Consider the following 16,581-nt stretch of genomic DNA (forward strand, 5'->3'; position numbering starts at 1 on the left):
AGCCGCCAACTATTGATGCTAAGTTCAGAACCACCACCGCGCCCCACGAATTCTGAAACACCAGTCAGAACTTTGCCTCTGAAGGTTCGTCGGACAGACTTTCTGGCACCTGCGGCGCTGGTAGTAGGTCAGTAATCGTCACTGGTGGCCTTTCAGCCACTTTGGTTCAACCCCGTGTTGCCAAGGCGCTCAGCTCTGCCTTGTAGATTATCAAGATATGCGACCCAGTTTCTACTGCAGTCGCTACTGCTCCCACAGAAACATCTGTAATGTTATTTACAAGGTGCATCGCCGTAAGGCGCGAGAAAGCTCCGCCACGATCCGCCACGCCACGATCCGCCACGAGAGATCCGCCACGACTGATTTCACCCGCTGCTCCACCTACTTTTCCGCGCCAGTAGTCAGCGTCCCAGCACAAACTCGACCCCAATCCGCAATGCCGGTGCCTAGGGACAAAAGTCTACAAGAGGCGCTAATAGGCCTCCTCCGTAGTACCTAGGTAGAGTCATATATTCAAGGAGCAAAAGCCCCCCGATTTTCTCTCTCGCGCCCTCTCTTACTCGCGCCTGTGCACAAACCACTGGTGATCCCTCAAATGAACGTCTTGTCCGAGCCACAGATGTTCCGCCACTGCGCAGCACCGCGCCTTTTACTGCCGCCGTTTGGTATGACGTCACACCCCGTTCCTCGTCGTGGCGCACGCCTCCGCTCGCTTCGCCAGCGGCGTCGCGTGCCTGATGACATGTCAGAGGATTGAAAAGGAAAGCTTGCGTGCACCGCACCCGCACTAGAGGCGGCAGTATGGACTGCGACAATTTTGATAAGCAGGAGGAAACCTGGATCGAGATCCGAACACGATGAAAAAGAAACCAATCGCCTAGGAAACATACGAAGAGCGCGCGGAACGACTGGCTAAACGCCGCAACATAGCTAGACGACCAGACTAACCGGGACTTGCAATCAAGATTAACGAATGCTATCCATGCTATGCCTTAGCTTGCGCTACGTATATGCGGGCATATCCTAGCTAATCCACTGCCAATTTTATTTATTTATTGTGTGCTCTTTAACTACAAAAATCTTTTTTATTTGAAAGCATGCGGTGTCAACACGTATTCCACTGTTTGAGAAAAATGAAAAGTCAAGGCCCTCGGTACTCTTTGTTTTTCATTCTTGTATAGTACATTTAGGATGTAATTGTTTGTAGATTGCCATAAATATTTTACATCTTCCACGCTGCCTTCTGTAAAATGGCAAGCTTGGAGTGTTCATTAAGGAATGCTAAAAGGTTGTTCTTTTTTTTTTGTTCTTGAGCTTTCGGATAGCGAGCCGTGCATGTTTCAGAAAGCTCAAAATATTCTACACTACTGATATCCAAGTCTTCCCCAGTTGGCTGTTGGCATAATTGTGGTCCTGCGTTATCCTACAGAATAAACCTGGACTGGGCACCAGGGGGTAAATCACGAGAACAAGCAGTAGAAGGTATGTACATTTTAAGACAAAATTTTATTTAAACGCGAACTATTACAGCTAGCACTCAATTCATTTACCGAAGCACAATATGATTGTTCCTCAGCCATGCAGCAGATGAAACATATAAACGCGTGGAACGAAGTCCGTAAAAGAGGGTTCATGTAACAAAATCACATGCTACTGAGTCTTTGTACAACTTAAAGAACCGTCATCTTCACGAAAATTAACAAGTAATGCCACTCGAAGTAGGTGTCACAGTACGCTTCAGAAGTGCATTTTACAAATTGAAATGCGTGACATGCATCACGCAAATTTGGAGCATTGCTTATTTCATGCAACAGTATTGCAGTGGAACCGCTCTGCTATGTTATATATATATATATATATATATATATATATATATATATATATATATATATATATATATATATATATATATATATATGTAATATACCCGCACTGCATCTGCATATACATATGCACATACTGTTCTACACTGCTGCTGATTCGGATTTGAAATACTCGAGCAGAGCACCTTGGCCCACCGCTTCAAGTTGCCATCACTCACCTAGTGCACGTGCAGTGCGGCAGCATAATCCCTCCCCCTCCCTCCCTCCCCGCTGACGTGGCGCGCGACGGAGTGCTACTCAAAGGTTTGGGGTTAATACTAAACTCTATGCGAATGACGGTTATGAAAGGGCTGTGTAATCACCCGAGTGGGCCTCGAAATGTTTTATCCTAGTTCTTTTCATTTTGACTGACATTCTGGAAAGTTGCTTCACGTAAATCGTTGCGGTTCCCTTTGATTTTCGCTAAATCCTCTGCTGTAAAAAAAAATCAAAATAAAGAACGATCAGGTCACGAATACAATAGGCCTGGACATGTTGAAATGTGTGCATTCGGGGCTAACTTAAACGTAAAACCATGTACCACCGCCGAACGCCATCGCCAGACGATGATGTACAAACAGTCCAGCCGGGGTGTACCAGAAATAATCGGAGTGGTTAAAGCCTCGTGAATACATGGAGGATGCACGATGATTTAGCCGTGGTCAAAGATGTTGTTGTGCTAATCCTCTGGTAAACGTACCGGGTCGGGTGACAGGATAAGGCGTTTGCCTTCTGTAGCAAAACTAGATATGCAGACTACCCAGCACGTCCTAATAAAATGCGATGGAATTCACCCAGCGAGATGCGCAAATAAAGCCCACTTTCAAGAAGCACATACGATGCTTCCCACCTAAGCGTCACGTAGCATAAAATGTGCTTGACATACAGAGTGCCAATGCAAGAAGCTGAGAGACAGCGGTTGCGCACGCGCAAACAAAAATGTGCCAGCGGCACGCCAACATTTTAAGGTACTCTGCCCGGTACAACTGGGATATTGAGCAAATTAAACTTTCCAAAGCCAATACTCTGAGGAAAATGCAAGCTAACCACGATGGCGTTATCACTTTGGAATTATCAACGGAATACATCATAAAACACTATTCAGCGTCAAGGCAACTGAAAGATCGAGTGTCTTGTAGGATCTTTACACTTTCGGTCCGAAAAAAGGTCGCAGTGCACTCTCACTGGGATGTCCCTACTGGGATACCTAAATTTTCGAAGCTTAGGCTTACATATAGGGCCAGCGCCATCTGGGCAGTCAACACCGAGGGTACGTCTTTGTCAGTACGTCTACATAACAGTAGTTAATGTGATTACGGCGAAAGTCCTCACTCAGCCTCGAGCATGTGAATTTTAGGCCAAAGCAAGAATACTAGTGTGCCGGTTAGAGGGCGCTGCGATAGCTTTTGAAAATAAGGAGAGCTCGCTCAATGAAACTTTATATTTTTCATTCGTTCTTTATGCCAGTGCTTATGCCTTTTTGATGCTCACTTCTTATGACACAATCGCCAGGACCCTGTTAACCGCAGTTCTCGGAATCACACTTCAGCCGATAGAAGTTTCGATATAATTTGCGCTGAATGAATATTTTTTTTTGCGCATAGAGAAATATATAAATAAAGATCGAGTACAATGCTTCAAGAAAAGTTTATCTTCTCTTTCCTTCGGCTATCTCTTGCTCGCTTCATATAGAGCTAAGAGAACAACAACGTCATTTCTGCAGTGGCAGATAGCCTAATTAAAAACTGTAGCCTCTTTATTATATTGGCACCTCTTTGACACAACGTGGTCTGCTTACGAGAGCATGATGGTGGCACTACAAGGGTTAATAATTAGTTGGCTCATGTAATTCAAGGACTCGTACACAGGGGTAATCATTTGGTCAGTCTGAGGACGACTAGAATAGTAACTCTTATTTTCGATGCCTTCACAAGGTGAAGTTTTCCTCAAGCTCCGGGTGCGCCTTGTGAAGAAAGTGAAATTGACGTTTTACATTCATTCATTAGATGAAGATTGCCGCAGCAATTATTTATTCTGGTAAGCCATGTTTACAGGGCACAAGCATACAAACACATTCTACAAGTGTTCCTCCCGGTGCAATCTTCATTAAGCTCACAATATATACATGTAGCTAAGAATGTTTGTCTTGGCGAAAAAAAAACGCCAATCTCATTAATATCGAGGTATGTGCTTGCTTTGCGCTACCCGTTGCCGTGATTTGTAAAGTCAATTCATCTTATCTGGAGTGATTTACCAAGAACGTCAATACAAGTTAGAAATTACCACTTGGAAATAGGAGTAAAGTGAAGGTTCCTGCGCAGATATACCGTCAGTGGTGGTGAGCGTGGGTGCGGTTGATACGCGTTAATTGGTATCTGGATAACAAATATCCATCAATTAAATTTTCATTTTCTAGTTTCAGCGGGCTACTCGTGATTGGGAAATAAAAACATGTTCTCCGTACAAGCCATATCAACTTTTAGATCTAGAAAAATGCAATTCGCCGCAGACTACTGGCTCGAGAAAATTCAGCTGGCAGAGCGTGCGATACTGCAACTGGGCTTCTGATGCGAGCGCAAAGCCAGCGCGCCGCAACAGCCAAAAACACAAAGCTGTGTGAGCGCTGGCTGCCTGCCCGCTGCTGGGTGACGTAAGCAGAACGTCACCTCGAGAGGCGGGGCTCGCTCGCCTCAGCCTGCCACTTCCGAATTCGTGCGCTCTGACAGGCGAATTTGACCTAGCCATAACTCCTCAGGCAATGCCACCTTGCTAGATCCAAAAGTTGTATGGCTTCTATGGAGGGCTCGCTTCAATATCTCAGTTGTGATGAGACCGCTGGAATTGAAAGTTACATATTGAAATTTTGTTAATTCGTGACTAATTAGCGAGCATCATCGGTCACCCAATGGTTGGCACCGCTGATGACATGCCTCCGAAAGAACCACCCGTTTACTTCAGAGCGTCTACATTTTCATATTACTTATAGTCTACGTAGAAACACCCTGTATATTCACTTATTCTGCAGCGTGCTCACTCCTATGCGTGGAACTTGCAGGAGAAGATATTGACGCTGCCTGCAAGCCAATTACAAAACGACGCACAATGGCCAGGTCGTTCTTTGCCCTCTCCGTCAAGCGGCTATTAAGCCTGCTGCGTAGCTGGGACGCCTACTTATTTTTTTTCCTGGTGCCACTAGCAATTCTGGGGCTGAATACATGGAAGACAGCAGTTGCAGCCAAGAAGCGGGTGCACAGCGATAACAAGACCTTCGACATCCCTGTACAACTGGGCGTCCACTTCCCGAGATCACATGTCGTGGTCGGCGAGTCACCGGCCACCGACGTTAGCCGAAACCTGCAGACGCTCGTGGAGGCTCAAGGCTGCACAGTGCACTCCACAAATGACGCCGACAAAGTGCTCCGCAGATATATCCACGAAGACTTTCCAACCTTCATCACCCGTTATCCATTGGCAGTGGCATTTGAGTCGAATGAGTGAGTACACTGACCCCATGTATAAAGTTGAATACAGTTTCAGTACATGTGGCTCGGCTAGTTGGTTACCTTTAAAACAACTTGAAACGATACGAGGAAACGACCGGGCAAGTGCTATCCTTTCTGTACGTTGTGGCGCGCCTTTCCCTGCGTTAGAAGTACTGTTAGAGCGCAGCTCTCTGACGCCCGTTCCCGCGTTTCGCACCACCGTCTCCGTCGGCCTCGCCATAACCAAGGTCATCCCGCGCGCGCTGTTTTAGATGTGCGCGATCCTGCTGCCATCTCTCGCGTGCAGCACGAGCCTTGCTCTCCCCTTGTCCTCAAAAACAGGATCACGTGCTCTCGCCACCTTCCACCACGCAGCACCGGGAACGGGAACGGGCGTCAGAGAGCTGCGCTCTAACAGTACTTCTAACGTATATATATATATATATATATATATATATATATATATATATATATATATATATATATATATATATATATATATATATATATATCACATGTCTGCTTCCTGACCAGTATGTCACTATGTATGCCAGTATGTCAGTATGCTTCCTGGTCAGTATGTGTGCTTCCTGACCAGGATCCTTGGGTTGCACAACGACAGCCGAAGGTGACGATGACCTAACATGTGACGGTAACGTAGGAGGCGGCACCGACGTTGATCCCGAGTGCCCACCGTCATTCATTGTGCGGACGGTGATGCGACGTCCATCCACCGCAGGGCATCGTTGGCGGCCGTGGTACCGCGCACCCCTCCGCAATATGTAACGGGGAGGTTGGGATAATAGAAGACTGTATTTACAATATATATACATATAGATATATATATTTATGTAAGGATCGAAAGAAGATAGTGGGGAGGCTGGCTGCTGGCTGTTGTTTGTGCGTTGTCAGCCATCTTAACTACTCTGACTCGTCATTATATATATATATATATATATATATATATATATATATATATGTATATATATATATATATATATATATATATATATATATATGTTGACACGTGTACTTATCCTTATCGGGTGACCACGTTTCACCGCTTAACAACGGGACGCGCCTGCATGTATCTGACGTTTCTGGAAAGTTATCGATGCTTCTACCCGGCTGTCTGTTGTCGCCGAACCTTCTGTTAGCTGATTTCCTCGCGTAACGCGAATGGTGTAGAACTTTGTGGAAGGCGCGCGGGTCCGAACGATTAGTCTGGAACATTCGACGACTGCTCCATAAAAGCCGACGCGCTTGACCAGCTGATCAGATTTACGACGATCGCCGACTGCGTTCACCGGTCTCGCTTTTCTTTGAGTGTAGCCTGTTTTCAGGACACAGGTTCACCCAATTAAACACTAGTTTCGCCATTGACATTTTTTGCTACTGTGTTCTTCACCGTCACTATTGCGTGAGATCGGGTGGAGGTGCTTTGCGTTCATTTGCCGGATACACCCAGCTAACCTTGATCAAAGTCCGGACCCCGAAGAAAACACCTACGTCGTCCTAAACCATCTAGCATGCTGCAGGCTAAAACCCGGAACCCGGAACGCGGGCTACTGCCTGACGAAACGAAGGAGATGGCCAGGTCTACAACCACAATTAGAGCCCAGTATCCCCAATCGTGCTGCCAAAGCCCACGGAGCCACCAATCTTCGATAGATCGTTGGCTGAACACCCAGAAACCAGGCTGGAGACCTACGAACGAATCGTGACTTTGAACAATTGGAACTGCGACGACAAACTTCGGCGCGTATTCTTCGCCTTAGAAGATGCCGCAATAACGTGGCTTGAGCATCGGAAGTCGACCCTGAAAAAATGGGTTCAGTTACCATGGCAACTTCCTGCAAACCTTTACGAACGTCCTGTGCAACGGAAGGGTCGAAGCTTTGCTAGAAGCCCGAGTAGAGCTGCCCAAAGACACCATCCCGATTTTCAAAGCAGAGACGGCTCGCCTGTTCAGACACGCTGACCTTGACATGTCAGAAAAGAAAAAAAAAACTTCGCATCTTGATGAGGGGTTCAAGCAACAGTTCTTCGGAGGGTTAATACGCAACCTGCCCAAGAGCGTCGTTGACTTTTTTCTGAGGCCACAGCCATTGAAAGACGCTCCATATGCGGACAACGCAATATAGTAGCTGAACGCTGACCCTATATTACATCAATCTTCAAGCACGTGGCGACGACGACCTTGGCAAGACCATCAGAGTGGCCGTTCCCAGGCAACTGCAGCTCTATCGACGGTCACAGCGCCGTCGGTGATCCTCAAAAATCTAGCTTGCCGTTCAAGCGCGTCGGCTTTTATACCTGAGTCATCATTGGTTCAATGTAATCGCTGGTGCCCGATGTCTTCAAGAAAGTTCTACATAATTCAATCCGCACGTCTCATCAGATTACAGAAGCTTCAACGTAGACAGCAGCTTGAACCATCGATAACGTTCGAGAACTTTCCGATACATGCGGGGACGTTCCGAGCTTAGCGATGACTTGTATAATACGGTAAAACGCGGTCATTCGGAAGAGACAAATACACGGGTCAATTTGTCTCTCTCTCTCTCTCTCGCTATATATATATATATATATATATATATATATATATATATATATATATATATATATATATATATATATATATATATATATATATATTCTCGCGTGGTGGTGACGTTGAAGAACGAAGTAGCAATTATGTGAAAGAACAAACTGACTTTTGTTGGGCGAACCTGTCCCTACAAAAACACGCTACACCTATAGCGCAACGATGGTGGCGAATACAGTCGGCGATCATCGAAAATAGGATAGACGGGTCAAGCGCGTCGGCTTTTATACATCAGTCGTCGAATGTTTCAGAGTAATCGCTGGGACCCGCGTGCCTTTCACAAAGTTCTACATTATTCGCGTCACGCACACATGCTATCAGATTACACAAAGTTCGGTCACAGACAAGGGATGGAGCCATCAATAACATTCCAGAAACTTCTGATACATGCAGGCGCGTCGTGCGCTGTGCGATAACATTGGTTAGGCGGTGAAACGTATTCCCCATTAAAGCCAAACAAGTACACGTATATTTATAAATAACAATTTTTGGGGTTTTATGTGCCAGAACCACTTTCTGTATATATCATAGTTATAGATCATGTAATGTTAGACAGAAAAAGGGCTGTTTAGATGACTTAGGTGCCACTTTATCTATTTTGCGAGGTACACAACTTATTTTTATGTACGGCATATAAAGGCACTTTCAGATTACCCGTGTCTAAGCAGATTGGATTTATTTAGAGCAAATGTAGAGCATCATGCAACATTATGTTTGCAGCTGCTCGCTCAATGGATTAAGCTAAACATTTTGCGATGGCAGCCCAACATTTTACAATTTAAACGCAAATGATCGAGACCATCTTAGTTAATCACGTTTATTTTCATTTCTTTTGTGTGTTAACAGATTAGGTTACCATGTTGTCAGTTTTACAGGTTTCAAAAACTGGCGTGAAACAGTTACGTTTCTTTTTTACGAAATTCAGTACGATAAATTCTGAGCACCTACAGGCTCGACATGGTGGCATGATGAGTGAGAGTAAATACGTTTACCTTGGAAGTTTGGTTCCGTCCATCTCAGGTAAGTAGCCGATAAAGTAGCCGGACGAGCGAGCAATAATTTTTGGCCCCTTGAATTGCTGCGTTGTTCGTTTCCGCTTAAGCACTGACGGGGCACTGTCAACTCACATGTGCGCAGCATCCGCATGGTGCCCAATCCGACGAGTGCCATGACACTTCCCATCGCCGTCAACCTTGTGTACACGGCTTGGCTGCGAGTACTGACAGCTCAGCCGGCGGCGCAGATCAACGTCACCATCAGTTTCATGGAGACCAGTGACAGGCCGTTTTTCAGGAGAGTCATAACTTCACGCATCATCTCTTGGATGTTCTGGGTGTTCGGTCCGTCACTCACCTACACGTGGGGCTTCGCCGTGTACTGCATATTTCCGCTCACTGAGCGGTTAAGCGGGGCCCGAGATGTCCAGCTAATGACGGGCCTCTCAGGCTTCGACTACATCTTCGCCCATTTTGTCTTCGACTTCATCTATCACGTCCTCTTCAGCGTTTCGTGGTGCGCCATTCACTACAGTCTCAGCTCCTACTTGCTAGACACAGCGGGTAGGTGCGCCCACTCGGCGGTATCATTCGAGACCTCGAAGTTGCGCGTGCACTGTATGGTGATGATGCGGGAAGAGCGCACTTCCACTCCTACACAGAGTTCCCCCACTTTACCATTGTGACTCTCTAGCATTTAACTTCCACAATGCGCAACGTATCTTATTTTTACTACGCGCAGTTTCAGTCCTCCAAATTCCTCTTCAAGCGCGGGAAAGCTAGGGCGGTATTCTCGGGTGACCGCTTTCATAGATACTTTCATGTTCACGCGATTTCGTGAGACTATAGGCACCCGACACATCCGCGAGTGCGACCGACAGCGTTTCTCGCACTGTGCCAAGCTCGGTGTGTAGGCGCAGCGCCAGTAGCACTGACGGCCACATACACCGAGGCGTACAATTCCGCGTGTCGCCAAATCTCACGAAAGTCTAACGATATCTCCGAAAGTAATGACCCGAAAATACCGCCCCCGAATTCAAAGCCCACAACAGTGCTTACGATACAGGTCTCGTACAAGGTGCATGTCAGTGGGCCGAACCAGACGCCTCATCCACGTGCGAAATAGCTCTGCATACCTACGAACTCGCTTCTTAAACGTCCGAGTGTTTGTCTGTGTTACGATTGGCAAATGTTCTCGTAACTTCGTAATACAATTTGACACACTCTGGAAACGTCAGCGTTCCCACCTGGCCAAAAACTAGCCCGGCTATCGTGTCGTAAAATCGCATTCACGGTTTAGTCGCACGAAATCATGCAAATAAGCATAGCCTTTGCATATAGTGAGACGAGGGTTTAACTGTTAGGGGTTCAGCAAACCAACCACAATTCTAAATTGCTGCAGTAATTAGGTTCCAAAATAATATTTCATGGCTTTCTGTACGAATTTGCTCTCCTAGAGCTAGATATCGAGCTGAACTAGTTATCGTAACTTTCTTTAATAAGTAGTCATGTTAGGCCCTTGTGAGGACGTGTTAGCATTGACTGGCTCAGATTTGTTAGCGCTGCACCAAATCACAGATTTCTCTACTCCCATCGCATATTCGGTATTTTGCATCTGTGTTACTTCACTAATGACGGCTCTGATATTCCCTTATCAAGCTGAAGCCTGAAAAAGAAAAGCACAGTGACTGAAATGACTTGGAGAAATACAAGTGCCCAGTTTTGCATACTCAACTTGTTAACAACTTGCCGGCATAGTAGTATTGCGTTACTCTCTGGCATGCGCTCACCGAATGGCCGGTACTGTCTCCAATGATGTAGTGGATACGTTCGTCGGGCATTTTCTTCCCCCACACCAACGCCCGTGTTTCTTTAATAAGGACTTTATAGAAAACAATAAAGTTAATAAATTATTAATAAATACCATGCGTGCAATAATGCCAAGCTCACTCGTAACCTTACGGGAGGCTTTCTTAGTCAGAAAAGAAGAAAAAGCGCAAAGCCGGCGGTGATCCTAACAAGCTAACTTGACCCAAGTTAGCTTGTTACTAATAAAGGTCAATTCCATTCTATCCTAAACTGGGCAGATTGACCTGACTAAGCTTTGAGGACTTTTGCTGAGCTCGCGATGGCCTAACTACTAAAATATAGCTTGAAATCAGTAACGACACACTGATACGAGGTGTTTCGGTGCGATACTAAAAAAAATCCAACTTTTACCTTAATTCCTTTGTTATTCCTGGTGGCGTAAAACTGACGTAGGATACTGGATCTGTAATCTGAAGGTAGTAAGTTAGAATCCTCGTACAGTCCACAACATTTCAAGGCTTTAAGTAGCACCGCACACTAGCGAAAAATGCCGAGAGCCAATGAGGCTATATTAGCCCAAGTGCACATGTATTGGAAGTCCCACAGAGATTCCGCAAAGACACAACCTCACCAGGACAGGAATTGGTCTCCCTAGTTCGGTATTCATACATGGCCTATCTCGTGACTCTTCCAGTTTACCCATGACCATCAGTGTCATGCTGCTGCGGAGAACCGAACCAAGGCGGTGGTCACAACTACGGCGTGACCGAGGGCGCTAAGAATCTCTGGATCCGAACAGGCCGCCGCTGGAAACTTAACCTGACAACCTTTAACATAAACACTCTCGAGTGAGGCTAGCTTAGCAGGCTTCTTTGAAGAATTATCCGGCACTGCCTAAGTTATTATTATACATAGCGAGGTTAGAACAACCGGTCAAACCTCGTGCAGAGCTGAATTATGCCGAGGCCTTCTGTTACAGATGTCTTCGAGACAAGAGAGAACACTGCGCAGGATTTCTGACTGCTGAAGATATTGCTGGCAACTTTGATGAATGCTATGACATTATTACGATGGTAGCTGTCATCGTAATAAAACTAAATAGCATATATAGATTAAAGGCAGTACAAGCCTACACGCCAACCTCCACTAGAACAGCTTTATGAAGGTTTTGAATTATCAATGAAAAGTGGGCGAACTGAGTATACTGTACTCATGGCCGAACTCATTGTGAAAGCGGAGGAAAAGCAGACTGGGAAACAAGCATTTCGGGGTACGGAGAGGAAAAGTATTGGTGGAACTTGCGAAAAGTGGTAGACTCCAGATAATTAAAACCTTCCTCAGAAAACGCAGTTACAGGAAGTGAACCTAGAAAAGACCTAATGAAGACGCAAGAGCTAAAGAAAAATTTGAGGAATCTTATGGTTTGCCTTTAAGAGTGGAACACAATAGCACTCAAAGATCCCTGACTGCTTCGCACACTTCCCTGCACCTGTAGCTTGCGTTACCGTGATGTTTACCCGGAAACGCTAGAGGCGAACGCTATGCACGAAGAGCTTTCTGCTACAAACACGGCATCTTGCGTTGGCCGCGATGCGGTGGAGGCGAGCGTCATGTGGAGATGTTGCAATGAAAAGGGTGCGTCGCTATATCGGCTTGGAGATTTGCACGCGCTTTCGCGCGCCAATTTCGGAGATTATGGCCGTGGTATGAACGCTAGAAACACTGCAAAAGGGGATTGTGTTTTGAATTTACGCGTAACAAAATGGTGTTTTCTCGTACATTCAAATGACAATCAGACGGTATCATATCTGTAGGTAGCGTGAAAGTCGTACTTTGCGATTTTTGTGACGTATTTTACCTTAACAAATTCAATTAGTTCAGTAACTCTCTTGTCCTACATAGCGTGCCTGCGTGCTTGGGCATGAGTGGTTCGAAATAATTTGTCCAAACGCAGCTTCATGCTGGATGCGGGACGCGGAACGCCAACGCCGTAGTTTCTGCGACACGAGGTTTTTAACGCTATTTCGTTAATTGCTTATATATCTGTTGTCGACAACACAATACTGCACGATGTAGAAGGGTTAGGAAGAGTAAACGAGCGGAAAGCATAGGTTAGTGAGACCTTTGATTTCTCTCAATTTGCGGAGGAGGAGGAATGAACGTTTATTGTGAAAAACAGCGAGAAAGTGTTCTTTCTTCGCCTTAGGTGGGCAGCTTTCTTAGTCTGGAAAGCCGTTGGCTAATGCCGCAGCCCGGGCCCGGTCCACCAGACGTCGCTGATCTTCACGATCTGTGCATTTATTATTGCCTCCCACGTTTCTTCTATGGCCTGTAGCGGTTCTGAGGCATCATCTGAGAAAATGTCTAAACTTAGTCAAATACAAGCATGCCAGTCAGGACGCAGCAAGGTCATGAGCAAAGGAATTCAGGCTGTTGCTTGCAAACAAACATATAGCTTTAGAACAGGAACATGAAGATAACATACAGGCAATGAATGAAACCATGACTAGGTTGATTTCAGAAGCAGAAATTAAAGTGAGAAGTAAGGCACCGAGATAACCAGTAGGCAAGCTCACTCCAGTAACAATGTACACAACCAATTAACAATGAAGCTGGAAAGTGTCTAGCTCAAGGGATCATATAGAATTCGATGAACTTCCAAAGGGAATAAACAAAAATAAAGTAAGGAATGCTCCAATTTATAACGTCGGAAATATTCAGGAAGCAGGAAAGAAGGCGGCGAAAAATCACTCAGAAGAAAAGTAGGAAACTTAGCATAGGACAGAGCAAGATCTATTCAGTCAAGACAAGCAGGGTTATGTAGTCAGCACTTTCGATTATATAGTAAAAGCAGCATACTTCTTTAGCAGTATGCTAGCCAGAGCATCCACTATACCTTCATTAAAACTGATGATGAAACGGATGCAAAGGCTACTTCTGCATCTTGCCATGAAGTTAGAAAGTCATTACAAGACAGGTGCATGAGAAAAGCGATAGAAAAAGGTAAAATAATTGTCGATTTAGTCAGAGATGGAGGAGACATTATGCTTGAAGTGCTTGTTATCCTCCATACGCCAAGCCTCGCGACTTCAAGTGTACCATACAATTGGAAATGCCAATCTTGGCCTTGCTTCCAGTGCTGCCTAAAATATTCACCAAGATAACTTCTAATAGAATCAGCGCAACATTTCAATCAACGAAACTAACTGCGTGGCTTCCGGAAGAAATATATGTGCTGTATTTAAGAAATCTGCGCTGTTTAATCAACCTCTATATACTGCTATGATGGGTTGTGAAAAGTGGTTTTATTCGCTATAGAAACTAGCTGTCGTAGATGCGTTACGTAATCATTTAATGCAAGATATCATAAGAAGTCAACGAAGACACCAAGGACAACATTCGTAAAATTGCTCGTACTTGCTAATTGGACTACATAAATGATAGTTTAATGGAACTGGAGGTGGATGAAAAAAGAAATTGTAGCAGGTAGGGAACAATCCCACGTTTTTAAGTTTTTGCACGATGAGTGCGATCGTCTTACCAATTAAGCTGCCGCGACGCCATTTTCCCATCTAACGTTTGTGGTATTTATGTTTTACTACTAGAATTAACCATGGGATTGTTACCCAGCGCCAACACTAACAAATCTACGTGGCGGATGCAGCCAATTTGAGTAGTGGCACAACACTCACATTCAGCGATGGGAGTGCTGTCTTCATAGTGAAGTGCTGTCTTCATGAGCGAAGCTGCTTAGCGCACTACACAGAGGGGACACAGAATTTCGAGCAAAGGTACGAACATAATTAGTGCCCTCATCTGTGGCCATCACGGCGATAGAGGTACGCACACACTTTCGCGTATCACCTCTGTTATTAAATGTGTCCGTCGCCCGGGACAATCAATGGCTCATACCACAATGAGCGATGGCTCACACCCCTTAAACGCGGCATCCGCATTACGATGACAGAAATCAAACTCTACGCTAGCATGATGAGCTGTGAAAGACGACCACGTTCGAGCTATTGTTGATGATTGTATCATATCGGGTATCAATATCAGCAGCCAGTTCAGTGCAACGTGCTCCCTTACCCTCTCCCCTGCTAACTCCTACCTTCTCTCCCCACGGCCCTATAAATGTATGAACCGAAATAAACGTGCATTCATTGTTTCCTGAGATCGCGCCGTTCATCCTCGCGATACATGGTGTCAGAAGTGGGATAGGCACCCTCGTCCGTGAGCAGCAGGGCGATCGCAACTACAACGCAAGAATGGACAGCATCAGACCACCGGAGCGACTGCGCATCAACGGAGACGGCGGTAAGAGCTGGAGCATCTTCAAACAAAAGTTTGAAATTTTTTGGCAAGCAACGTCGTGCACCGAAAAGCCAAGATCCAGCGCAGTGAAAAAAGCACAGTTTCTTTGCTTGGCGGGTGAAGACGCTTTGGAAGTCTTCAATAATTTTACTTTTTCCGCGGAAGAAAGCAAAGAAGACTATGACACGGTGGTCGCCAAGTTTGAGTCATACTGCGTCGACCAGCAAAACGACGTGCATGAAAGATACATATTTCGCACGCGCCTTCAAGCTGAAGGGGAATCCTTCGAGCAGTTTCTGCGGGACCTGAAGAAACAAGCCAGGTACTGCAACTTCGGCAACATGGTCGACGACATGGTGCGTGACCAAATCGTTTTTTGCACGAACTTTCCCAAGCTTCGGGAGAAGATGCTAAGGGACAAAAAGCTGACGCTGGAAAAAGCTGTCACGTTATGCAAGACGGCAGAGACTGCAGCCCGTGAGAGCGAAGTTTGGAAAACGCGAAAGGACGAGACTGCAGTGGATGCGATTAGTTAGAGCAGGCAAACGCCGAAAGTACCGAAGCATGCTCAACTGGACAACAGATGTACTCGCTGCGGCCGTATACACGCCCCACGCCGTTGCCCAGCGTATGGGAAAACATGCCACACATGCCAGGGGCGCAACCACTTCGCATCTTGTTGTAGATCGACAGGCGTAAACGAGATTCAGCATGAAGACAAGCGTCGCTGTTGGAACCATCGACAACAATCGCGACTGGCGGGTCAAGGCGAACATTGGCCGCCGAGAAGTTGTGTTCAAAGTCGACACCGGCTCGCAAGCAAACATCATACATTTGTCAGTGTACCGCAAGCTGCGCATTGCTGCATTGATGCCGTCTGGCGCGACACTCCGCTCGTATAACGGTGGGCTCATCAAACATTGCGGCAAGGTTGCAACAAAAGTAATAGTGGGCGACTGTGATATAGACGCTGACTTTTTCGTGGTAAAAAAGAACCGCCAAGCGATTCTGGGACTCGAGACAAGCGAGAGATTGGGCCTGATCCAACGAGTGGTAGAGGCAGTCACGACCACAGCGGGGGACGTCGCCCAGCAGTTTCCTGGACTGTTCAAAGAAACTGGATGTCTTCAGCGAAAACACAGAATAATACTCCGCAAGGACGCCGTACCTGTCGTCCGGCCGGCATGAAGAGTGCCCTGTCTCTTCAGCAGCCGCTGCGTGCCGAATTGGACAGAATGGAACAAGGCATCGTACGGAAAATGAGCAACCCGACCGACTGGGTAAGCCCATTAGTTATCGTGCGTAAAAAAAGATGGCCAGCTGAGAGTATGTCTCGACCCTAGGCAAATTAACGACAGCCTGAAGCGCGAACATTATCAGATGCCTCGTCGAGAGGACATTGAAGCGCAGCTGACAGGTGCAAAATTTTTTTCACGTCTGGACGCGAAAGCTGGGTTCCATCAAATTCCGTTAGATGAGGAGTCATCTAAAATTTGCACGTTTTCAACACC

General features: G+C 46.0%; 1 protein-coding gene across 4 annotated transcripts in view; it reads left to right on the plus strand.

Annotated features, from left to right (window-relative positions):
• Window positions 1-16,581, plus strand: part of LOC139050018 (phospholipid-transporting ATPase ABCA3-like) — a 278,463-nt gene that overhangs the window by 203,262 nt on the left and 58,620 nt on the right. For all 4 annotated transcript variants that reach the window (XM_070526088.1, XM_070526089.1, XM_070526090.1 and 1 more), the window contains 3 exons: window positions 1,430-1,482; window positions 4,918-5,356; window positions 9,090-9,511. In XM_070526088.1, the coding sequence (XP_070382189.1) occupies window positions 1,430-1,482; window positions 4,918-5,356; window positions 9,090-9,511 (914 nt within the window). The remainder of the gene's footprint in view (window positions 1-1,429; window positions 1,483-4,917; window positions 5,357-9,089; window positions 9,512-16,581) is intronic.

This window comes from Dermacentor albipictus, chromosome 9, assembly GCF_038994185.2.
Source record: "Dermacentor albipictus isolate Rhodes 1998 colony chromosome 9, USDA_Dalb.pri_finalv2, whole genome shotgun sequence".
Taxonomy (NCBI): Eukaryota; Metazoa; Arthropoda; class Arachnida; order Ixodida; family Ixodidae; genus Dermacentor; species Dermacentor albipictus.